Source organism: Passer domesticus, chromosome 18 (assembly GCF_036417665.1).
Source record: "Passer domesticus isolate bPasDom1 chromosome 18, bPasDom1.hap1, whole genome shotgun sequence".
Lineage (NCBI taxonomy): Eukaryota > Metazoa > Chordata > Aves > Passeriformes > Passeridae > Passer > Passer domesticus.
Window position 1 is genome coordinate 13,075,305 of NC_087491.1, and position 25,701 is coordinate 13,101,005.

Here is a 25,701-nt window from a genome sequence, read left to right on the forward strand (position 1 = left end):
CTCTGACTGTTTTCTACGTGATAACCAGTACACGAACTGTCTGGTTCATAAACTGAATCCTTGCACTACCTGACCTACAAGCATATGCAGGATAACGCAAAAAAAAAGTTAGCACATGCTTGCTGAAGTGATTTCTGTGAGTGACAAGGCCAGTATAACACAGGTGAACTTTTGAATTCTTTGCTCAATAAAGGCGGCAGTTAACAGCTGGAGCGGGGGATGTCCTCCCCCAAAAACCCCCTCGCTGTATCTGCGACTGCCCATGGGGGCATGACTCTGGGTTCTCTTCTGGAGCTGCACACCGTGCGAGTTCTCGGAAGAGCTCTGCCCGCGCACGCAGCGGCTCCAGCCCGTGCCGCAGCCTCCTGCCGTGGCGAGGAGCGGGCTGCCGGGGCGGCCGCGCCCGTCGGGGCGGGGGCAGCGCCCGCGCTGCGAGCGGCCCGCGGCACCGCCCGCCGCCGGGGCGTCGCCAGGAAGCGGAACGGCCGCCAGCGCAATCAGTTCCGGGTGCGAGTGGCTGTGGGAGCGGGCGGGAAGCGGCGCTGGGAGCGGCCCGGGCCGGCCGGGATCCGCCATGTGAGAGCCCCGGACAGCCCCAGGTGAGCGAGGGGCGCTCGGCCGGGGCGGCGCGGCGCTCCCCGATGGGACGGGCCGTGCTCAGGAGGGCTCCCGGCGCCTGACAGGCCCCGCGGGGCGGCGACCGCGGCCCGGCGGGCCGTGGCTCGGTCCGGCTGCCTGGAGCGGCGGCAGCGGCTTCGTCGAGGCGGCTTTCGCCCGGCCGTGCCTGGGCAGGAGCTGTCGCGTAAGCCGAGTCGGCGGCTCTGGTGCAGCCTTGGCGTGCGGGCAGGGAGGGCGGACGCGCCTGTGTCGGGGTCCGCTGTTAACCCGAGCGAGGCGTGGAATCCTCGGCACGGCGGACTGGGGCGGAACGAACCTGGCCCCGTGCGGGGAGGTGTTCATTGCCGGGAGCTGCGGGACCTTTCAGCTGCTGCTGTTCCGTCCGGTGGAAGGTCTAGGGAAACCGCAATCTCCGTAATGCAAAGGTCTTTCCAAATCCCGGCAGGTGTGCACAGCACGTAGGATTGGAATTGGCTTAGAGTAAATCAGAGTCGAGAGTTAATTTGGAACGAGCCAGAACAGTCTTAGAAACATAGATGTGGGTGAGCCTGGTTTCCAAGGGAAAACAAAGTGCTATGGGATTAGCTGCACTGCAGTTGTTACATGTTATAGAATACTCAACATCTGGATCAGAATGTGCCTGTGTTTCATTGCCTGTCCAGGGACAGCTCCAAACAGTTCCATCTGTCCCAAGTCGTGTGCTGGGAAAATACCACGAAAATGTGCTCTTTGCAGCTATTGTAAATCTACTGCAAAAAACGTTGCTGATATCTAGAGAACATAGTCACTTCATTACGGTAAAGAAACATCGGAGCCAAAAAGTCAACAATTTGATGAAGAATGGCTACTGTTAAAAAACAAACAAACAAAGCCCCACCAAAAACAAAAAAGAAAGTGGACAGATTAAAATGCACAATAGTGATGAACTACTACCTTGATTGTAAATAAAATTATAATATCAGAAGGTTCAAGAACTCTCTTCCCACTTTGTGAAAGTTCCAGCTGTGTATATATCCTCACTCTCAAAATACCGGCTGGATTTTTTTTTTAATGGTAGTGACATCTCAAAGTTGTTACGTATTCAGAAAATGTGGCTATTTTACATTACATTATGGAGATATTGTGAAATTTGTGCACAAAATAAAAGCTTTTGATCATTACTTGTAAGATCTTGCTTTGAAGTGTATGTATCATCAACATGCCCCTTTGTTTTGTTTGTCTGGCACAATACATTTGTTGATACTGGAATCATAGACACATAGAATAGTTTTATTTGGAAGACACCTTTTGATCTTGGCTTATCTCCAGTTTGCCTCCTGGTAACTATTTTTTTGCATTCAGAAATAGATGCGTACCTGCAACTACTGTTATGGCAATTTGATTTTTGGAGTCAAGATTTAGAGATTATTCCTATTGAGGTTTCTAATTCTTAGGTGAAACTATTTTTATGCATTGATAGGTGTTTCATTTTTTCCTTTTCAATCACTTCCACACAGGCAAGCAATTTGAGGAGGACAGTTAAGAGAATAAGGGACTAAGGTGTCACTTGGACTTCAGTTTCATATCTGCTTTCTGTGGATATTTGCTCAAATAAAAGGGTCCTTTTTTTTCTATAAAATCCTAAATATGCAGTTCCAACAATATCTCTGCTGCACCATGCAGACCATTGAGAATGAGTTTGCAGTGTTGCTGGTATTGGCATGTGCTTCTGTATGCATGTCCATGTATGTACATACATCTAAATAAATTTATTTTATTTTGATGCTAAAATCATCCACTCTTTGAAGTAATTTTCTGTACATCATGTTGTGAATCTTGGTTAGTTAAAAATGAATACTTTAAAATTTTTGTTAGACAAATGTCTGAATTAGTAAAGCTTTACTGAACTGAGTGTCAGGGGTTACTGCTTTGCTCCCCAGGCAGTTAGTGAGGTTGTGTCCCACAGCACTGCCAGAGACCTCACCTGCCAGGCAGGAGCTTTGCTTGTGGTTTCACTGCAGCTGTTCAGTACTTTGGGTAGAATGTGGCCTGTTTGGCTGCAGAGAAGAAATAATTAGTTTCACTGGAGTGGTCTGATACCTACGGATGCAAGCATGTAAGAGCTAAGTTTTCTAGCAACTACAGTTCAGCCTGTATTAACTGGCTTGTGTTTCTGAGGAAGTGGGCATTTCCTGCATTTTTAGGAGGTAAAGTAATAAAGTTTTAAATTGCTGTGTAGTTGTCACCTAACAGATTTTGTATTGGAGTCCAAACCAGACATGAAGCAGACTAACTTTCAAGACTAACTGTTTTCCAATTAATAATATGCCACATGCACCTTTTGTGTGTGCTTTCCTGCAGATAATTTAGGCAAACTGCCTCTATCTTCTTTGATTCCAATGGGCATTTTGGAGGAAGTGAAGAAATTATGCAAAAACCAATTCTGCATATTTGCATAGTGCTGCTTGTATTATTAGAAATTTGTTGAACTTCAAAATGTTCACAGTTGTTAGGAGATTATGTGGGTTTCTTACCCTCCTTTAGTTTTGGGTTTTTTATTGGCTGCAAAATTAAACTGTTTTTTATCAGTGGGGTAGGTCCCCCTGCTTTGGGGATGGAGTTTCAGTACAGCAGCTGTGCTGTGTGGCATGCTATTTAAGGCCATCCAAGAACACTATATATTGACTTTTAAAGGATAATTAGTATTTCACTGTTACGAGAGGTATAAACTGTTAAAATGTTCTATGATCATTTGCTCCCCTATTTTCAAAGATTATTTCGAGAGTGTCTTGGAGACCTCCCCCTAGCCTGTGACATACTTGATGGCAGTTTTCCTTTGATACAGCTAGTGTTAATTACTGTGGCTTTTGTAAATTTGAAGAGTGATGCAAATGCAGTCTGAAAAGAGTAAGAGTGATGAAGACTTTTACCCAAAAACTTCCACGATCATAGCTGATAAGGTAACTTTCCTAGGTTAAAATTCACTTGAATGATATTTGCAGTGATGATGTCCTGAGTTCTCACACAGATGGTGCAGATACTAGGTCCTACAAAATGCAAGGGAGGAGTGCACTGATTTATACAAATACCTGTTTATTTTCTTGCCCTTTCTCTGTATTCTGAGCAGTAATGTGTGGAGGAAGTATCACACTGAAGTTGAAAAGACCTCCAAGATCATCGAGTCCAGTCTAACTGATCGCCACATTGTCAACCAGGCCAGGCCACTGAGTGCCACATGCGTCATTTCTGTAACTCCTCCAGGGATGGTGACTCCACCACCTCCCTGGGCAGCCTGTTTCCATGCTTAACAACCCTTTCAGTGAAGAAATTCTTCCCAATTTCCAACCTGAGCCTCCCTTGCTGCAGGTTGTTTCTTCTTGTCCTATCACTTGTTGCCTGGTAGAGGCATTTTTGGTGTCATGGAGTACTTTGTTTTGGTTTTGTCTTAACTTTCATTATGACCCTCCTATGCATTTCTGTTCTCAGATGTGCTACAACAGTAATGGTTTGTAATGTGGGGTTTTTTCCCAAGGATTCCTTGTTGCTGAGCTAATTTAAGAAAATGTAAGGGATCTTTTCTCACACCTTAGTGTGAGTTAAAATGAGTATAATTTGTGTCATTCACCTGTCTGTGGGAATGGTGAATCATACTTCAGTGAGTGAAGGAAATTAAACAGGTGCAGACTTAGAAGCAGAAACTAATACTATGTTGGCAGACACGCAGCTTCGTGTTATAGTTATATGATGCTTCTCCACTGCTACTGTATGATGTCAGTAAAATTAAATACCTAATGTGGTTTGTCAACATCTATTCTTGTTTTATAAATTAAATAAGCATTTTCCTAGAACATAATTTTTAAAGGAAATTTATTTTGAAATCTAATAAGAAATGTTATCCCTCTGGTGTTCAGAGGTACTTCAATGAACACTTTTCTTTGAAGCCATAGGGCAGCGATCCACTACTACTAAAGCCATTTTGCGGGCTATATTTGCTGTATAAAACCCTGATGAATAAGTGTAATTCTCTTTGCAGGTGCAAAGATAATTTATATGATTCTTTTGAATGTGACTGCATCATCTGCTACAAAATAGATGTGAGGCTCAACACGGAGCCCTTCTAGGACTTAGTGAACCTGGTGTGGAGTTTTGGCCTGTGCCTTCAGCCAGTTTCTTGGATACATAATAGTTATGAAAACCTTAAACACTTTGACCTACTTTTGAGGAAAGGTTAAGAGAAGATCTAATTGTAAACAGGTTCCCAGACTCTAAGAATTACTTACAGATATGTACATGCATATGGATATAATGGAGTGTTCTAACAGTCATGATAGGCAAGGATCACAGTGGATTCCTGTCTCCTTGGTGACTTTCTGCTTCTCATGCTTTCTCTGGTATGTGTTTACAGTCCATTTTCAATGTGTGGCTGTGCCCCAGGGACCATGAATTCATCTAGAGATGCTATGACGAAAAGAGTATCATCTTTTCCCCCTCTATCATAAGGCATAAAATGTCCATGTTCTTTCTTCTCAGGTACCTACCCTTAATTAATTCCTTCTGTCTGAACCAGAGTTAGTGGTGACAATTTATATTTTAATACTTTCTCCAGGAGTAAGTTATTCTCCATTTTGCTGGGTAAGAGCCCTTAGGGGGAAGTATGGGACAAGGAGAAACTCCAATGTCTATATGTGACAAACTTTCTGTACATCCTAGGCTAGAATGCCAGATTATTGTTGCTGGTGGCTGGTCTTTTGGTTTGTACAGAGTCCCTGACCCAGGTAACTTGTCTATTCATGTCACTTCAAGTCAACACAAACTCTTCCTCCATTTAGCACAGAAACTTAATCACGAATGCCTGATGTTGCATCTGTGCATAGCTAAAAGCCCCACAAATTAAAGGTTTCCTGTGCTGGGTTTCTAAGGAGCTTGCTGCCCTGTCAGACACAAGTGAAGGTGACAGATTGTGATGGTGCATTCCCTCCCCCCGGTGATTCCTTAAGTGACCTTAAAACACTAATTTGTGACACAGACATGCATCCAACTGCTGATACTCCTGTCTTCTGCATAGGACTGGGATAGTGATTCTCTGCACAACAGGCAGGGATGCTCAGAAAAGCAAAGTTAATCTTGCCATGTAACTGCCCCACAGCTGGGATAGGTTATGTGTTGTGCTGTTTTATTTTTGACTTATATCAGCTCATAACTCTGGACTGTTTTGTACCTTTGTTTGCTGAATGAAAGAACTGTCCAGCCAAAGCCATCTCTGAAGGGATTGCTGCAGACATGTCACTTCTGGTAGCCATTTTGCAGTCCTTATTTCTCACCTCAGATGTAAGAGCCTAGAAAATGTCTTTTTTCTCACTTATACCTCTCAGCCAAAAAACCTCAAATTTATTCCCATTTACTTATTTTAATGGGTAATGACACTGGTGAGTTAGAGAACATATTTAGCAAGTCTGATAACTTGATTTTGAATGTTCTGTGAGAGTTTTTGCCAGTTTTCTAAGTCAAACATAATGTCCAGACAGGAAGCTGGCTTTCTTGTGTCTGCTGAAAAGAAGTTCCATTTTTGAAGGTTGTGAATGTTAGTTTTAAGTGAGGGTCAGCTGATAGAGCTCCAGTGCTTCCTTTTAGGCTTTTAATCCTATTTCTACCTGTCAGTTTTCTTTTTAGAATACATGAATTTTCATAATTTGATTTAAATTGTTCCTGTGTCCCATTACAGCATGTAACATAATAGAAAAAAAAATCCACTAGTATATTGTGATACATTGGATATGCTTCCTGCATCTGAAGTCAATGGATGATGTTGAGATCTGTTTGTTCAATTGGAAAAGCAGGTACGGTGGCAATATTATGTCTTTAGACTTCTGCATTAATAAAAACTAGAATAGCAATAAAAATCTGAGGGTTCTTGGGCACATGATTAGTGTTCAGTCTTGGAAATGTAGGGTAATGATGCAGATCAACATTCTCAGGCTGATAGTGTGTGTGTGCTTTTTACAATAGTAATCTGTGAAAAGTGCTTTTCTTTAGCTTTTGTTTGGAGTGCTATACATTTCTTTAAGGCTTCTTTGAATATCCTTTCCTGCTGTTTAAGTACCCATGGCTTTTAACTTAGGTTAGAATTTAAATGTCAAATTATTCTAGCTAGGAAATCTGCTGTGTCAGATGAGCTTCAAAGTTCACACCATGGTTTGTTAAAAAAACCCAAAAACTAAAATCACAAGAGACTTTTTTTTTTTTTTTTAATTGAAAGTCCATGGGTGGCTCAAACATTTTTCTTTCAAATCTTTCGTATTAAGACTGTGCTTTTTTATTATACGGAGTATTTATGCTAAATGTTTTGTTGTAATGCACCTTTAACAGATCAGTGGGGTGATGTGACTTAAACATTTGCAAGCATTTGTTTTTGAAATGGAAAACTCTGTATTCTCTGTTTTAAATCTTCCAATTTTTTCTTTCAGATTACTCTTTACATCTGTAGAAATGGACAGCAGCAGTTTCATTCAGTTTGATGTGCCGGAGTACAGCAACACTGTTCTGAGCCAGTTAAACGAACTCCGCTTGCAAGGGAAACTCTGTGACATAATCGTGCACATCCAGGGTCAGCCGTTCCGTGCCCATAAAGCTGTCTTAGCTGCCAGCTCTCCCTATTTCCGCGACCATTCAGCATTAAGCACCATGAGTGGCCTATCTATATCAGTTATTAAAAACCCCAATGTTTTTGAACAGTTGCTTTCTTTTTGTTACACTGGAAGAATGTCCTTGCAACTGAAGGATGTTGTCAGTTTTCTGACTGCAGCTAGCTTCCTACAGATGCAGTGCGTCATTGACAAGTGCACACAGATACTGGAGAGTATTCATTCAAAGATCAGTGTTGGTGATGTTGATTCTGTTACTGTTGGTGCTGAAGAAAATTCAGAGAATCGTAACGGCGTTAAAGACAGCAGCTACTTTGCCAACCCTATTGAGATATCTCCTCCCTATTGCTCTCAGGTGCGACAGTCAACAGCAGGCAGTGATCTTCGGATGGAAACTACTCCAGGCAAAATTCTTCGTAGTCGTCTGCAAGAAGAAGGGCATTCAGACCGAGGGAGCAGCGGGAGTATCTCTGAATATGAGATTCAGATTGAAGGTGATCATGAGCAAGGAGACCTGATAGTAAGGGAAAGTCAGATTGCAGAGGTGAAAGTTAAAATGGAAAAGTCTGACAGACCAAGCTGCTCTGATAGCTCTTCCCTTGGTGATGATGGATATCACACTGAAATGGTGGATGGAGAGCAGGTGGTGGCGGTAAACGTTGGTTCCTATGGGTCTGTCTTACAACATGTTTATTCATTTACTCATGCCTCATCACAGGCTACAGGTGTGTCAGAAACCTTTGGAAGCATGAGCAATACAAGTCCTTCAAGGTCAATGCTGAGCTGTTTCAGAGGGGGTCGTGCACGCCAAAAACGAGTACCTACGGGTCACTTGCATAGTGATGTCCAGGGCTTGGTGCAAGGGGCTGACAGTGAATCCATGGTGAGTAATCCAGGATATGAAAATAGTCCACGGGAAAGAAATGCAAGAGGTCATTGGTATCCATACAATGAGAGGTTAATTTGTATTTACTGTGGCAAGTCTTTCAACCAGAAAGGGAGCCTTGATCGACACATGCGATTGCACATGGGAATAACTCCTTTTGTGTGCAAGTTTTGTGGAAAGAAATATACCCGTAAGGACCAACTTGAGTATCATATTCGTGGTCACACAGATGACAAACCCTTTCGCTGTGAGATCTGTGGAAAATGTTTTCCTTTCCAGGGTACACTAAACCAGCACTTGCGAAAAAATCACCCAGGGGTTACAGAAGTGAGAAACAGGGTTGAGTCTCCAGACAGAACAGAATCGTTTGTGGAACAGAAAGTAGATAATGATGCTTCAGCTTCTGAAGCCATGGATTCTAGTATGGAAATTCATGCAATGTCTAACACATCTGATTAAAATCATACATCTAAGTGAAACACAGACAAGCACATTACTAATGTATTTTTAAAGTATTTTATTATTTTAGTAATCTTCAGTACAAGTGTAACAGCCTTTTCATTTTCCTCACCTTCTGGAAATCAGTTAGAAATGGTTTCTGGAGAAGACTTCAGAAGTATTCTTTGGTTTTGAAGGAGGCTGAATTGTTCAGAGTTTGTTTTTTTATATTTGAAGATGCTCAGAGTATAAAGACAGTGTACTGGGGAAAGTCTAGGAAGAGTCTGGTGAAGTGTCCCTGCTGATTGATCTGGTGAGATGCAAATGCCAGTGGAGAAAGATATTAGAATAAGATTGGCAGCTCTGCTGAATGCTCAAAGAAGCTGTAATTTCCTTTATTTCTTAAATCCTGTTGCTGGTAATGAGTTACACAGCAGTTGGGAGAGAGAATATTACAGCTGTGATTCCTCTCCTGTCACAATGTTCACTCTTACTAACTGGTTTTGGTGGTGAGACTGTTTATATATATAAATTTGCTTTATATATATAAAATGCTTTCACTTTACCTGTTCTGTGTCAAGGCTAATACCATATGCCACTCTATCAACCATTAGGACTCCTCTCTGCTTAGAGTTTAGAACTTTGGACTTTGGGAGGATGGTTTTGGTTTTAAACAAATGTTGTTTGGTTTTCATTTTATTAAACTATTACTTTGTGTGCAAAAGTGAGCAAAGTGAATTACCTTGTTTTAATAGCTTTGCTTTATAACATATGTAAACCAAATGCCATAAATCTATTAAACTATGGTTAAATTGTTGAAAGGTTTTGTTAGTTGTCTAGGATGCAAGCTGGACAACCTGTGGTGCTGACCTTTTTATATATATAGAGATAGATATATCTATATATATATATAGATATACACATATATATATATCTATATATTAAAAAAAATATTAGCAAACCTAAAAGTAGCATTGTGGTCTAAAATGTGTTTTTACTGGCCTCAGAATCTACCTTCATTTTGTACTGTAGAACCATACCAGGTAATTAAACTTAACTTCATCACTCTTCATGGTTGGCTAAAACATGAGAGAGATGTAGTTTAAACCACAGTATTTCCAAGCAGTATTTTAATAGGTCTCTTCACAGAGAGCTGTTTTCAGGTGCACGTTGGCTTCCTACTTAAATCTCCGAGTGACATGCCAGCACTTGGAATTTGTACTTTTTTTGTATAGAAAAACAAATACTTTATGGGAATTTTGAGCAATATGTTATTTCATGTGTGAGTATTACAGAGTTGCTATGGCCTCTCTGTTTTTTCAGTGTTTTTTTCCCTCTATAAAGGAGCTACCAACAACTTTAAAAATACTCTAAATCTTTTTTGTTTCACCAAATATATGTTTTTAATATGGTGCTAACTTCATAATTTAGGTCAGTATAATATATAACATGTGAAACATAATGGTCAAGGAAAAGAAATCCCCAAAAACAGACAAACAAAGGCCCCCCTACACAAACCAACTCCCCCAAAATCCCAACCAAACAGGGAAAAAAAAAAGAAAAAGAAAATTAAAAAAAAAAAAGAAAAAAACCCAATCCCATACCACAAAAAAAAAAAAAAAAGGCCTAAAAGACCTCAAAAGCATGGGCTGGCAAACACTACTGTTTAACATTCTACCTGATGAACAGAATTAATTATTAAACTAATCACATACTTCTTTAGAATACAGGTTTTATATTATTGGGTCTTATGTTTGTTTAGCTAATACTGAAAATCCATTTGTGAACGTGTTGTTTAACTCCCAAAAATTAGAAAATAAACGCTCTTTTCTAAATTATTCAAAAGAAAAAGGTAGGTTTGATATCTTTTAAAACTTTTTGGCCTCTGTGAAGCTGAGGCATATTTGTGCAGTGGCTTTATTAAATACACTAGTTCTTAATATTATGACACGCTGCAATAAGAATTAATGTCTCAAATATAGATTTACAGTATAACCCCCACCTGCTCCATTGGAGCAGTTTCTGTTAAATTAAGTACATCATCTGCCTCTTTGTCCTAAAACTGCCTAAATAAGGAGGCAGGGGGTGGGGAGATGTTTCTCTCCTTGAAGCAACAACAGTAATTTTGTTTCCAGTAAGGGAAGGGATAGTCTGTGTCTAAAGGCAGGTTGTCTGAATGTTTACCCACCTAAAACATGCTGGTCCTGATACAGTTTTTTCCTTGAGTGTTTGTTTTAAGTAATTAAATGCAAAAAGTGTGTTTTGGTAAATTAAGTTTGAGACATGCAAAATCCAAGAAATGTACAGTTATTCTTAACCCTTTATCTTGAACCTGTGCTGTGGTGCCTTTGGTGTGACTTTTTCCCTGGAAGGATGACTTGAGGATAGCAGGATATGGGTACAAATTTATATTTCTTGAATTTCTCTGTGTCACAATCTTAGCATTATTTAAATCTAGTTCTTTGTATTTTTAAATGTATTAAAATGGTTTGAGTTTACCAAAGAGTGACTTATCCAAAATTGTCTCAGACAAAAGCAAACAAGAAAACAACATCACGTTGATTGTACAGGTTCAGGTTCAAAACATTGTAACAGACTGTTAAGGGGCAGGAAATGATGCATTTTTCTATAAGCCGTGATTGAGCAGTGTGTGTCCCTCCCCGTTCTTGCCTCCAAGCCATAGTCAGCTCTGCGGGCTCTGCGGCCACCAGCGTCACCCCGGGCAGCAGCACTGCCAGCGTGCCTTGTCACAGCGGGGTGCCAGGATCAGCACTGTCACACACACGAGGTCACCTGATGGACTTCATGTCACCAGCCCACCGAGCAGGAGGCCATTACTTTAGCAAAGGGTGGAAGCACTGTACAGTGTCTCGTGTCTGTGCAGTTCTCAGCACAGAGCTGTTACGCATTTCATTTACAATAAATGCAAAAGTCAATAGAATATGTGAAGAAATATTTGACAGCAAAATAAGTAATGAAATTATACAGGCTGGTTCATAATTGAGTCTCTTCTTAATCTACCTTTTTAATTCTAGACAAATGTGAAAACAGTGACAGTGTCCTTTCCTCTAGATGCTTAACCTATTCTGACAAACTGTGAAAATAAAGGATTTTATACCTTTGCTAATGTTTCTGGTTTAAAACTATGATTTTAGTTTTCTTTATCAGTTATCTTCCATATTACTTCTTTTAAACTTGTAAATACATTTACAAAATAGCTTTGTAAATACTTACAGTGTATTAAAAGTTCAGTTTGGTCACTAAGGCCTCAAGATTGGCTCTGCTTTTTGAGTGTGAAATCTTTCTGTGGCATAAAGGATACTGTCAGTTCACTGTCAGCAGGGGAGACTGTAGGCCTAAATTGAGAGTTTTAATGCAGTCTTCCCCAGCATAAAGTCATGTTTTATGCTGAAGCCTTTGGTTTACTTTAGACAAAACAATGAGGCCTCTTAATATGTTTAGGCTGAATTATGGGAAGAACAACAGGAATAAAATCAAGGGCTGGGAAAATATTGAATAAGCTTTACCTTTAAATATATATATATTATTTTAATTTTTGTATTAGTTTACTGTGATTCTTTTATTGTCATTTTTCTAAACAGGTTTTACATGAAACCATTGAAAGGGACTCAAATATGCAACACCTAATCTATTTTCCAAGGGAATTTTACCCTTGAATGGTGCTTTTTGACTGGTCAGGGTTATTTATTAAATTTTATATTTGAAAGTATTTGGGGAATTATGTAAATTCTTTATATGAATCTCTTTATTTCATGAATTGTAAATTTCATAATACTCAGTGATCAAATTGGAAGTTTAGTAAAGTCATTCAAAATGTTCAAACTTTATAATCTGTGTGCATTTTACATATATTTTATCAAGTGCCAGAATACTTGTATTTAATGTTGTAGATTTAATACTACTTGCACATCCCTGTGGCAGCATTAACTTAAAGTTACGCAAGTTTACATTTAAAAAAAAAAAAAAGCTAAACAAATAAGTAAGCCTCTGGGACATGTGTTCCAGTATTTCTTCAGGGTATGTGAAGCCACGTATCACTGACTGAGCAGGGTTGCTTCCTGCTCCTGTAGCTCACTCCTGCTATGGCAGATACAGAACTGCTGACTCCCATTCCCACAGGCCAGGGATTCAGCCTTTGAACTCAGCCTGAGAACCTCTGGTTGTAGTTCTGGTTAGAGGTAGAGCTCTTGCACGATTTTAACAGTGTTTGTTTCTGACTGAAAATTTGTATTGTTAAATAAATTTTATTTGTATGGTTATTTTTCAAGATAAATAATTGAACAGTTTGAATGACTTGACTTGGTGTCATTATCTTGCAATATAAACCGGGAACCTCACACCTCCGCACTTCATCGCCACGTGAAGTAAATGAAGCTAGCTAAGCTGATGCTGTAAGATTTAGTAACTTGCCATTAAGGATTATTTTACAGCATGAACTTTAAAATATTTATTCAAATGATATTTTACTCTTGTATTCACTTTGTTTTTAGATTTGTGACATGAATATTTCTGTGCTGCTTTATTTTGTTCTGATGAATTTGTTTCTTGCTTGTAAATTGCCTTTTTTATGGTATAAAGTCAATCGGAATTGCTGTTTGTAAATTAAAATGCTTCTAGAGCAAATCTGTGGTGTCAGTGTCTACATTTAGATTTTTAATTACTGAGGAGCTTGCATTTTAGGTGCTATTACTGAAGTGTTACAAGAAGCATTTTAATACTGATCTACCAACTAGAAATCAAAAGTCTTCAGAGACAATTACTCTTGAAGTTTCTCTGTTTTGCCAGCATTAATTGCTCCGTTCAGAAAAGACGATCACTTGAGTTGTGTGCTCCAAAACCTCACCCAACTTTCAGAGCAAAACAAAAAACTCAGCCAGGTGGTGTCAATCCATCCATGCCATTCCAAGGCCAGTCTCTCGAGGAGGGACATCCTGATTCGTTCTTCCAGCAGCTTTTATGTTTTATATTCTGCCACATACATTAGTAGGGGTAATGCTGCTCCCAGCAAGTGTAGGTACACTCCTCCTCACCCACAACATTGAATTTAACAGGAGCAGCCCCAGTGCAGCTGTAGGCATGGTTGTCTTGACTGGCAGTGGGATTTGGAGGGACTGGAGTTGAGTGGGTGAGTCCCTGAGTCCCTGTTGGTGTCAGAGTACCTATTCCAGAGAAACCTCCCTTCACATCCCCTTCTTATAAGGTCTGAAACTTCAAGTACTGCGGAATGGGGTAAACAAGACCTGACTGTTAGGAGTGGGGTAAACATACTGTTGCACTGGAATCCAGGCAACTGAGGTGATCAGGTGTCTGGAGCATCTCTGCTCTGGAGCCAGGCTGGAAGGGCTGGGGGGTGCTCACCTGGGGAAGAGAAGGGTCTGGGGAAACCTCAGAGGCATCTAAAGGGGCTCCAGGAGAGCTGGAGAGGGACTTTTGACAAGGGCCTGGAGTGCTTCCCACTGCCAGAGGGCAGGGTTAGATGGGATATTGGGCAGGAATTTTTCCCTGGGAGGGTGGCTGGACCCTGGCACAGGGTGCCCAGAGCAGCTGGGGCTGCCCCATCCCTGTAGTGTCCAAGGCCAGACGACCAGGCTTGAAGCAACCTGGTGCAGTGGAAGGTCTCTCTGCCCATGGCAGGGAGGTGGAATGAGTTGAGCTTTTAAGTCCCTTCCAACCCAAATCATTCTGATCCTATGAGCGTTCTGAAATACCTGAATTTCTCTCATTGTAGCTGGCACATCTGAATTCAGCATCAAGGGAAAAACAGACCCAGAGACTGGATACTTGTTTAAAAAATGCTGTGAAATACAACTTTCAGCAAGGCAGAAAACAGAAGACAAAGATTTTGTGAAAAAGTTTTTTAAGATGGCTAAGGAAAAAAACTGGTTTAGGTTAAAAATGACCAGTTCTGTTCACCTGATCTTTGTGTACATGCAGATACAGGCTCCATTGCTTAACTTTTCATAATGCAAACTTCTTGAAAACAGGTTGAGGGGAAGGCAGAATAGCCAATAAACGTCACATACAGAATTTATACTTCCTGCAATAATCATGTAGAGAAAATTAAGCCGAAACCCATGGATGCTACATTTCATGAGCTATATGAAATAGCATAGTTCATTTGTATTGTGCATGGTTTTAGAAAAAAATTAAATTGAATATTATGTCAAAAGTCAGTTGAATTATAGACAGAAACATTTCATTAAAATTTAGGGAAATTATATGGCTGATGGCATTGTCTAAAGTAACTTTACTTGTCTATCTATGCATTCTTTTCCACCAGAGGGTGCTGGCTGATTTTTAAAAATACATTATGTAGGGGTCATTTAAGGCTCTCTACATAGCAGAAGCCTAAAATAGGAACACAAAAAGATGTTTCCAGTCCTCATTATGACACCTTCAAGAGGAGCAGGTGCTGGGTGATTCCATTATTAGCAGAGCAGTGTTTGTACCCAGGATTTCAGAGGCTGTCCTGCTGTGCTGCATGAGACCTATCTAGGCAGTGACACCACCATTTTAGTTAAGCATCAGTTTGGTAACTGTCAGAATCTCATAATTTGGATAAGAAGTTAACTGGTTTTCAGATAGTTTTTTCCCAAATTCCTCTAGAAATACCAGTAACCGATGTATATTTTCAAAGACTGTAACACATGGAATGCTGTTTTAATGTCCTGGCATAGTGATACAGGACAGAGAAGAAAACATTTTGTCAGAGAATTCTGTACTTTTGCTCTAATGGGAACTGATGCTATACGTATTAGAGGAAAGTGTGTTGCTTGGCAGTACAGCAATGGGATAAACTCAAATAAGAATTAAATTATTGGAGATGCATATGAAATTAATTTTCTTTAGCCTTTCTGATGGGGAGGAAAGTGTAGGGAGAATATCTTCTGTGTACTACTGTACTACCTCAAGTGCCTTTGGCTTTGATATAGTTATTGGTGTTGTGAGCATCAGGACTTGTAAGCAGATTTCAAATCTATGTTTAAAGTTATTTTTACAGTTTATTATCAAATTGAATTTTTTCTGCTTTGAAAAGTACACTCATACACATTTAGTTGTGATGTCTGAAGATGTTTAAAGTGCTCTGAGTTTGATAGGTACTGAAAACCTTTGATAACCAGGAAATTGGAAAGACACCTTATAAATGTATTTGGGGCATCATGCAGTGTCTCAAAGCTTCCTCTGCATACCCTCACTAGTCTTTTGTTCTCTAACATGCAAACCTGCAGGCCAGTCCGATGGGCTGCGTGGAATCCTGCATGTACCTTACCACTCCACAGAGTCTATGTTTTCCTGTAGCGATGCCTGCGCACTGTGCCTGAGTGGTGCTTTTAGAGAAGCTGTAAATCAGAGAAAGGTGCACCATCCTTTTGACTCGTTGCTTCAAGTACCACTCTCAATTACCAAGAAGCCCACAAAGCTCTATTTGATTGCCTCGGAAGAACACACACGGTCACTGACCCGCAGCATCATCACCCGGACCTGAACCTGAGCCCACTTTTAGTTTCGTCGATGCACCGGCAAGGGAGAGGCACAGCCCATGCTGCGGCGAGGCGACGCGAACGGCCGGCACTTCGCTGACTCCTCCGGGAGCCACCAGACCCGCTGCTCGGGGCCGAGCCGCGACCGGGAGGGACGCTCGGGCTGTTCGGAAACCCTGCCCGGACCCCGGGCTCGCCTCGCTCCGGGACCCCGGGCTGGCCGCGCTCCGGGATCCCCGGGCTCGCCGCTCTCCGGGATCCCCGGGCTCGCCGCTCTCCGGGACCCAGGGCTCGCCTCGCTCCGGGATCCCCGGGCTGGCCGCGCTCCGGGATCCCCGGGCTCGCCGCGCTCCGGGCTGGCCGCGCTCCGGGATCTCCGGGATCCCCGGGCTCGCCGCACTCCGGGCTGGCCGCGCTCCCGCCGCCCTCACGGAGACACCTGCGCAGCCGCACTGCGGCCGCCAGGGGGCGCGGGCGGGGCGGGCGCCGCCAAGGACGGCGCCGCGGCACCTGCGCTCGCGCGCTCCCGCCCCGCCCGGGCCCATTGGTGCGCGCTCCCGCGCGCGGAGCCGGTTGGCCGGCACGCGCGTCAGTCCGCGAGTCGCGGCCCCGCCCCGCGGTCCCCAGCCGGGCCGGGCCTCGTCCCCGGCGGCGCTGAGGGCGCCTGCCTCTCCCCGAGCGGGGTCGAGGGCGTCGCTGGGGGCGTCGCGTCCCGAACAGGTGAGCCGCGGACGAGCCCCGCGTGTCCGGCACAAAGGCTAGGACAGGCCGCCACCGCCCCTCGTCCGTCCGCCTTCTGCCGTTCCCGCTCCGGCGTGTGTTGCGGGCGGAGCTCTGCGGCGACAGGCCCAGACGGGCGCTCGCCCTCCGGAGGCGCCGCTTGCGGGAGGGAGGCCGGCGGCTGCCGGCTCCCCGGGGGCGGCGGGGGTGCTGCCTCATCGCCGCCCGCCGCGGCCCGTCCGGGCGCCTCCTGCGCGGGGCGCGGCAGGTGCCGGGAGGCGGGGTGGGCGCGGGGTTCTGCCGGGGCCGGGCGGCGCTCCCCGCTCGGCGTGCGCCCGAGCGGCCCCGCGGCCTCTCCCGGCAAGGGCCCCGGGCCGCACCCCGCCGGGCCGTGTCGCTGTGGCGCTCCCCACGGCCCTGCCGCCCGCGGGGCTCCGGGGCTGGCCCGGCGCGGCGGGCACGTGCGGTCGGTGCTGCGCGGCGCGGGGCCGGGCGGGCAGCGGGAGCTGCCGCGGTACGGGTGTGGGAGCAGATGGAAACCGCCTGGGGTTGGCCGCGTCCTCCTGTGTCTATAGGAATACATTTGAAAACTGTTTGCGTATCATGTGGCTGAAACCGTGCGGGTCTTGTTTGAGAGGCTTGACTGCGACCTCTTTTCAAATCGCTTCAGATAGTTTTTGGTCTAGCTTCTGCAGGCTTATGTCAGCCTGGGGCTTTGGCATGTAGTGGATGGAGGAATGGATTTTGAAATTCTTGGTTATAGAAGAACATCATGCCTTTTGTCTGTAGTTTGTTGTTCTGAACCCAACTAAATGGAGCATATGTATTCTTGTCATACCAATTATTGAAAAAATTGAAATGCATTGGTGTCTCTGAAATACAGAAGACTATTCCTTGCATCCTAAACCTTATCTACAAATGCTGCAATATGTTTATGTCTAACTTTGATAGTTAGATACTTTTTCTCCTGTTGACCATTCATGCCATGCCTGGTAGATATTCTTCATGTCTGAGAGGGGCAGGAAGCTGCTGTAAAGGGCAGAACTACACACACTTGCTTGTTCGTTTTCTGTATGTTGCCCATCCTGCATGAAGTAGCACCAGTTTGAAGAAAAATAAGTACAAAACACTTTCAAACCAAGTTATTTTATTAGTTTTTTCTGTTTATTTGCCTTATTTTAGTGAAGCAAAGACATCCAGAAGTTCAGGTGCGTAGTAATTACAAAGTTTGCCCTTCACTAGAATGCAGTCTGATGCAGGGCAGGCATCATGTCTGTAATTTGATTGAAATATTTAGGTAGATACTAACCCATTTTTAACTTGTCATTTTGATTATTTTATAAACTAGGATCATGTACTCATGCAAGGAGTGTCTATTGGATGAGTTCTGGGGGTGTCAAAAGAATACTGCTTTTCTAGCAAAAGATAGCTTGCTTTGACACCAGTAGGAATTGTGTATAGTTATAGTCTAGAAGACAGACTTTTTTAAGGGGCAGGTTCCCTAGTGGTAGAACGAAAATAAAAACTGTAGTAGTGGCACAGTTGTAACATGAATTGACCTGCAGTGATTTTTACCTTTATCAAAGCAACATGGGCTTTAATGAGATTTTCATGTCAGTCTATATAAAGTAAGCTGTCTTAGAAATTATTTTCTTCTCATTTCATGTGTAGTTTTATTTAACATTAGGTTTTATAGAAGTTGGTATAAGGCAAAAGAAGAGAAAAGGGAAGGGCTATGTCTAATGTAAATATCACCAAACTTAGTTGTCTAAGCAGTATTTTTCTCAGGTTTGTAGCTGATCACATTTGTTGGAAAAGCTATGGCTTTATTTGCTGATACAGAGGTAAAAGAATTACTGTATTTGGATTTGTGTCCATTTTGCTTTGTTTAGTTAAGCCTTGAAGAAAATGGTGTGCGGATGAGTAGCATTTACAATTTATAAAGCACCTTGAAAAAAGTGAGTGAAACCAATAAATAATGCATGTTGGCTTGGACCTTGTGTTGATTGACAGAGTGAGGGGGAGTTACAAGCACATATCTGGAGTATATTTAGCTCTGAAACTTATAATCTATTGCTCTTCTCTCTGTGATGTAGATGTAGTTCTTTTGAGTTTGGGAATTTGTTAAATACCAATGAAACTAGAATGGGGAATTAACAATGAAAGTTGTGAGGGAGAGGTAAGAATAAATATACCAGAGCACGTGTTTCAGGTGTGGATTGCACAGTTTGAAAAGAATTGAGTTGTAAAATAAATGTCACCATAATCCTGTTTCCTGGTATTTACAGGAATGCTATGATTTTAAACAAGAGATAAAACTGCTGAAAGGCCAGAGCTAGACCCAGCAACAAACTAATGGAGGTGTGCAGCAAAATGGGTTGAGAGCACAGCTGCCTTATTCCACCGTAAGTATGCAATTGTATTTAAAGTTACAGGTATTTCACGTTTTCACCTATATTTGATAACCAGAAATTACAGAAGTGTCTGTCAGTTCTCTTCTGTTTAGAGAACTTGAGTTGTGGTAGTATTTTACTATAGTTTACAGGTACATGTTTCTTTTCCTGTAACTGAAGATTTTTTCCTTTCATGAAGATTCCCTTAAAGTAAAACTTCCCTAAACATATATCTTGGTCTTCTAAGATATTCAAGTTTGCAGACTTGCTTGAAGGGTAATGACTTTTGAAGGAGGACTTCTGCTGGAGAGAGCACTGAAGCTCTTGTCATGATATGGAACCTTGATGTAAAGGTTTCAAGACACGGATAAAATTCCAGTCTATGCAAAGTTCTTCAAATGGTTTCTAATGATTTGAAACCTGTACTGTATTTCTTGTCTTGATCTCAGTTTATGGTCAGCTGAATTAATCCACAGGCCATTTTATTTCTGTTACATTTTAATTATTCTTCACTAAATACAGTAAGAAGTTTCTGAGAAAACGTGCATAAAACTGCTAAATTGTTCATAGTGTATTTTATCTATAGGTGGTACTGTTGCCTAAAGCACAGTGAAATATCCTGGGGACTTCCTGGTGAAATGGATACTGAAAATACACAAGTGTTTGATTTGTAAGAGCTTTAAAAAGCCATTACATTTCTGTGACTAATCTTCTGTAGTGTAATTGCTTTGTTCTTAATAAAATGTTGGTAGGTAGTTATTTAAATCCAGGCTTGACCATTAACACAGCTTAACTGTCTGGTCTCATATCTGTGTTTGTACATGAAGTGGCTATCATAAAAGGGCTCAGATAATTATTTTCTGAAGGAAGTGGGGTTTACATGGGTATTTTCTATAATTACTCTAGGAGATATGGTCCTTTTCCCCTCCACTTTGTAGGAATCATATGTGAGGGGATGAGAAATGGAGTTTGAGAGGTGATACTTACTGAATGGGGCACAAATGAAGACACATGGTGTTTGTACTTTTGGGAGAGGATGCTGTCAGGAGTTAAATGATATTGGATCAGTGTTGCTCAGTGCTTTTGCGGTTTGTGTTTCCCTTCTAAATTTATTTTTTAAAAACTGCAAACCCTGCTGGTTACTTCTGTTGGTTCTACCAAGTTTATCAGTGCCCAGGTAGGGCCCTAGGGCACTTTGATTGTTCTCACTGAACCAGTTGTCCAGCTAATTTAAGCTTAAGAAAGAACATTTATCTTTTGGTAGAATGCTGAAGTATATTTTCATAAAAGCATGTTGCAGCTCTCAGTTCATGATGCGGTGGTATTAGGAAAACCATAATCAACTAATGAAAGTAGTAAGTAAATGGTTTTTGAAATCAGCTAAGCCAGTTGACTTGTTAAGTCTGGAATGGCTGAATTAGGACTGGTAAGAAGCACATACAGCTCACTATTTTTCCCTACAGTGAAAAAAATCAATAAGAGCAACAGTCATCAGTGATTGCTGACGTGGTTATCTTTGTATTTGGTGAAAGTGATGTGAACAGTCAGTCTGAACTTCCTCAGATTGCTCTGCTAGCATTCAGAAATGAGAGCGCGTGGACTTTGTTGGCCAGAAGTGGTTTTCTGTGCTTAAGAGTCTCTGACTTTCTTGTGAGTTGGGTAACTAGTACTGAGACTGAACTTACGGGCACTTCGATTGCATTACATGCATATTACAGCAATATAAAATTTGCATTTTGCTTTCAGAGAATGTTGCTTCTGTGGCATAAATAACAAGAATAGACAAATGCTGGTAAAATAATGCCTCTAAGGTTTGTTTCTGTGCTTGGTTTTGATGGTGGTATTTTTGGGTTTTTTTACAGTTGTTTTTGCACTGTCTTCAGTTTTGCTTCAAAGAGCGCTCCATATCTAAATGGGTTTGTCATACTGGCAACGAAGAACAGACAACCTCTGGTGTCTGTTGCATCCTGATTTATCCACTTTGCTTCTGGCAGCCTATGAAGGAGCTCTACTGCAGTGTGCCTGTGAACCTCCCATGCAAACAGATAAGGTGTTTCCTTAGTTTTGATTTTTAGTGCTGTTTGTGTAATGCATCATTTTAATAATTAACCTGAGCAAGTTGAAAGAAATTGTATTAATCAAAAGCTGTGAAAAGAAGTTGTATGTCATTTAAGTGACTTCTTACATTTTATTGCCAACATTTTGGACCTTTGAGAATTTCTGGGATTTGAGAGATTTCTTCTTATTCTTGTTGGTGTGAAATATGGCAAGTACAGGGGAATATTATTTTTGATATCTTTCTCTATGTTGTCTGACAGCCTCTTCATACCATGGGCATAGTATTAGCTCCTGTCTGACTTTGTATGCAGAGTGATGCTTTCTGCAGGTGGGGAAACACTTCAAATGATCAACTGTACTTGACTTAAAAGGATAATTGCTTCCTATGACTTTCACGAAGGTAGAAAAACAAGTGGGTGTGTAGAGAAGCATTTTTTCATAGATGTGAATCTTGGAGAAATCTGCACATAGGAAAAAGCAGTGCCTTTTTAATGCTTGTGTTATATTTGGAACATTTTGGGGGGAAGGGCTAAGGCAAGGGAAATCTATTTTGATCCTGTCTAGAATGAAAGTTTCTAGCCTTGCAAGATTTATGCACATGCTGAATGTTGAAAGGAAAAAGTATATTAGTGCTTTTGGGTTTAGGTATTAAAGCATTTTTGTCTCACTTTGATATAATGAACATTAAAACCTGGTGTAAAACTGAACTTGGGCATGATACAAGTTCACATATGGGATTTTTCTTTCCCCTTTCACATGGTTATTGATTCCTCATGCCCTGGAAAACATATTCAGAAAGGCAGGGATGGAGGACACAAGAATATTTTTGTGGCCTTAATGTAAATGCCACATGTTAAAGAAATTACATCTACAGAATTACTTTCCACTTCAGGATTGTAAGGAGTGTTAAGAAGAGCAACTCCAGATCTAGAAATGCTTAGCAGCCTGTTAGTGCTCAAAATGAGTTAACCTTATCAGGAGAAAATGTAAAAGGAATTGACTCATGCCTTGTTTAGCAGAGAAGATTTTGGCATTATTTGAAGCAAAATTAGTGACTTGTTTCATGCGAGATCCTGGGGAGAACTGTTTGTCATTGTAGGAATGAGAAGTGAAGACTTCATCTTTCTAAAGAGTAAAATAAATTTTTATTCTTAGCTGTTCTGTTTTTTTCAGAATCTTTCTGTTGGTGCACTCAGTGTTGTGGGAGGGGATACAAGGACGCAGAGGGAGATGTGGCAGTATCCCTTGCTGCACATATGACCAACTACAGATTTTGCTGAAAGAGTCCATTTACAGGAATCAGTGGCAGTGCCTGCCATGGGCTCATCCGTGTGTGCTGTGGGGAATGATGGTGCAACCATGCTGTTTGCTCAGTTAAAGAGAATCAGGGCTTGAGCTGAGTTGCTAATTCTGTAAGCAGTTTATGGTAGCCTGCAGTTTCTGAGACTTTGTCCTGTCTGGGAGAGACTTTATATAAAACTTAATTCAACATGAATGACAAATATCATGGTTATATTAACTTTTTTCCCCCTGCATTTCTTGAGTTAAGTGGAGGTAAGGGTAAGGACTTGGCATGGCTTTAGCAATCTTCAGTTGTACTCCTTCACAGGTGGTACCTGGAAAACAGCATCTATCTCCTAAGATAATATTGTTTCCTAAGTCCTTTTCTTTGAGTAGGAAAAATTAAATATCTTGTATTGCTGGGTTATTTTCTTTGTGCATTTTGGATTTTTAAATAAATTTGATTTATTCCACAAATAATTTGCTTTGCAGGAATTTCTGTTTTCTGTTTTCAACCAGTGCTGGCTGAGCTGAAACTTCCCACATCTTGTGGAGAGCATGTATAAAAGGAATGACCTCATGGCCAGTGTGATGGTCACCTCCCCCACTCCAGAGGTACAGTTCATTGGGTTTTATTAGCTCCTGTATCAAAATGGAAATTTTGGCTTGTTTCAGCTTTCACAGAATCCCTTTCCACTACTAATCAAATATCACACAATTTGTAAGAAAAGGAACTAACAAGGCAAGAGAGTAATTGTAGAACACTCCATAGTTTTTGGTGTTCACAGCCACATTTTTTATTGTTATTGTTAATGATTACTAATTTTGTTTACTTTTAAATAACACTTTTGACCTGTTGCTCTGTAACTTAGAGCAGCCATGTATTATTGGTGAGTTCAGAGCAATGTAATATACCATCAAAATGGAGTCAGTCTTTTTGAGATGAAATTAATCATTCTGCAGATAAGCCTACTATTTTTTCTTTGTAGGGTAGTAGCAGCTCAGATTCTCTGGAAGGGCGAAGTTCGGATTATGCCAATAAAAGCTATGATGCAGTTGTATTTGATGTGTTGAAAGTAACTCCTGAGGAGTTTGCTGTAAGTATAAATGTTGTTTTTGCATTTAAGCTTGCATAATACTCAGACTTGCAGAGTACTAAAAAATGCATGAAATATTATTTCTTTGAAAAAACCCAACTTTTAAATAAACCTCCAGTGTTTTTGAAAACAAATTTCTGACTTTATCAACTTCAATAAAATAATCCTGTCTTGGGATTTAATAATTTAGTACTGACCTGACACAGCATATTTGTTTTACTGTATAAAGTAATTTGCATTTTTTTAAGTGTTTAAGTTACCCTAGCATAGGTGAGTTCTGGTTAGTGAGGAATATGTGTATGGTTTGTAGTTAATGAAGGGCAGATAGAAATACGTCACTGTTAGCTCTTCATATTACATGATGTAAAATTCTGTCTTTGTTTCAGAGCCAGATAACATTGATGGATATGCCTGTATTTAAAGCTATACAGCCTGAGGTAGGTTTTCTTAAACCATCTGCTTACATCTTTGGAATTCAGTGCCTGAGGAAATGTGACGATTCAAAGAATGCTTTTTTTGATCAAAAATGCTCACCTTCTTGCACTGCCTTAATGTTTTCCTAGGTATATTCTCTGTTAGTACTGTGAATCTGTAATCCAGCATTAGTTACTTTGTTTGGTCACCTGTTGCCAAAGGGGATAACTATGCTTTTCTGGAAGTCTTCTTGTCTTGCTTTGAGAGGAGTGTTTCTTCAGGATAAGTTTATCAAGTGTAAAAATTTTCTATTCTCCCTTCTGCTGCTGTTTTTCAATTAATATCTGATTCCAGACTTTTGACTCCTGCCTCTGCTCATAATCTCAATTTTAGACTGCATCAACTGCTTTATAAGCTTCTTAATTTGTACAATCGTTTTTAAGATTCAGAATAATAAATGCTGGGATTAAATCAGCCCTAGCCCTTAAAAGTTAGTGTATTATAGTCTTTTAAGATTTTAACCTTTTAAGAAAGACACAGAAGGGAACTTGAGGCCTGTTGAAGAACAGCAGTCGAAGTTAACATAGACATTTGAAAATCAGTAATAAGAAATTGAGAAATGACAAATAAAAGTAGTTGTCAGAATATGACAAATTTGCATAAAAGTATGATAAATTTATTTACTGCTAAAGGTACAAGAATCACATGACTCCTGCTTCAGGTGTTTTTGAATACAAGAGCATGTATCCATTGTGGTTTGTTGTCTTCTTGTCCTAAGGCTGGAATATCATGGTTATATAAAGGGCAGCCCATGCTCCCCCATAATGTCAGCAGAACTGAATTTCTGGCAACATCAGGGCAGTCAAGTTTAGAAGGTTTTTAGTGGAAGCTCTAGCCAGCTAATTAGGTCACTAACAAAACAAGCCATCATTCATTACAATAGTTCAGAGAGATTAGCAGACTTCTATTTTGAGAAAATATAGGAAGGAAGTAAAAAATTTGTCTATCTGTTGTCTGTCCTTCCTGTCAGATAATTACCTTTTTTCCCTCAAGAACACCAAGACAGTTTTATAGCTGAAAACACTTTCATGCTTCTGAAATTACATGTGTGCTCCAGGCAGTTGGGGAGACTTTTTTCCTGTGGGGAAGAAAATGGCAAAGAAACAATGCAATAAAAAATTAGCAATGCCCATAGAAAAATCTGCTAGCAAAAAATTTTCAATATGTACAAATTGATACATAGATACTTTTCCATGAGGAAGTTTTGTTTAGACAAATACCAGAACAAAATGGATGGGTTTTTTTATTCTAACTACCTTTGCCAAAAGCAGAAGTAATGTCACACTCTGAGGAGATGAATGAACTAAAAAATAAAATACAAAACTATAGATGTTAATTTTTAAAGCAAATTTTACATTTACTTTAGTTGCTGTGAAACCCGTGCCATAGAATTTTATAGCAAAAAATACGCCAAAACAATTGATTCGCTGTTCTTCTTTTCCTTTGCAATTGCTTCATTTTGCCTTTTGGAAATGAAATTTCCTGAAGTTGAAGAACTCTGGCAAATAGATGTAACTCACTGAGGAGTGATCAGAAGGAAAACTATTGTATTTTTAGCTTCTGCTAGAATATAGATCTTTGAATATGTAGCAGTTACAATGAACTATTAGTTGT

At 41.0% G+C, this 25,701-nt stretch overlaps 2 protein-coding genes across 8 annotated transcripts in view; both read left to right on the top strand.

Moving 5' to 3' along the window:
* Nucleotides 1–13,206, top strand: ZBTB34 (zinc finger and BTB domain containing 34). 3 transcript variants are annotated; one of them, XM_064393908.1, is made up of 3 exons: nt 487–599; nt 6,320–6,434; nt 7,062–13,206. In XM_064393908.1, exons 2-3 carry the CDS (start codon nt 6,394–6,396, stop codon nt 8,581–8,583), a joined length of 1,563 nt encoding a protein of 520 aa, XP_064249978.1. In that variant the 5' UTR covers nt 487–599; nt 6,320–6,393; the 3' UTR covers nt 8,584–13,206. The 3 variants fall into 3 exon arrangements, with proteins under 3 accessions (XP_064249977.1, XP_064249978.1, XP_064249979.1); XM_064393909.1 differs by lacking the exon at nt 487–599 and adding an exon at nt 650–1,063; XM_064393907.1 differs by lacking the exon at nt 6,320–6,434 and having other exon boundaries at nt 1–599.
* Nucleotides 13,207–16,627: 3,421 nt separating this feature from the next.
* RALGPS1 (Ral GEF with PH domain and SH3 binding motif 1) overlaps nt 16,628–25,701 on the top strand; it is a 64,991-nt gene continuing 55,917 nt past the window's right edge. For 2 of the 5 annotated variants that reach the window (XM_064394154.1, XM_064394155.1), the window contains exons 1-6: nt 16,628–16,784; nt 19,073–19,189; nt 21,040–21,227; nt 23,009–23,131; nt 23,506–23,613; nt 24,000–24,050. In XM_064394154.1, coding sequence (XP_064250224.1) covers nt 23,075–23,131; nt 23,506–23,613; nt 24,000–24,050 — 216 coding nt within the window. In that variant the 5' untranslated portion in view covers nt 16,628–16,784; nt 19,073–19,189; nt 21,040–21,227; nt 23,009–23,074. Of the gene's footprint in view, nt 16,785–16,928; nt 17,053–19,072; nt 19,190–21,039; nt 21,228–23,008; nt 23,132–23,505; nt 23,614–23,999; nt 24,051–25,701 lie in introns of those variants that run through there. The other 3 variants (XR_010349170.1, XM_064394151.1, XM_064394152.1) reach the window with 2 other exon arrangements.

Coding starts and splice junctions, on each gene's coding strand:
- ZBTB34 (XM_064393907.1), top strand. CDS start 220: ATGTCCTCCCCCAAAAACCCCCTCGCTGTATCTGCGACTGCCCATGGG. Junction 600..7,061: donor AGAGCCCCGGACAGCCCCAG/GTGAGCGAGGGG, acceptor TTTTTCTTTCAG/ATTACTCTTTACATCTGTAG.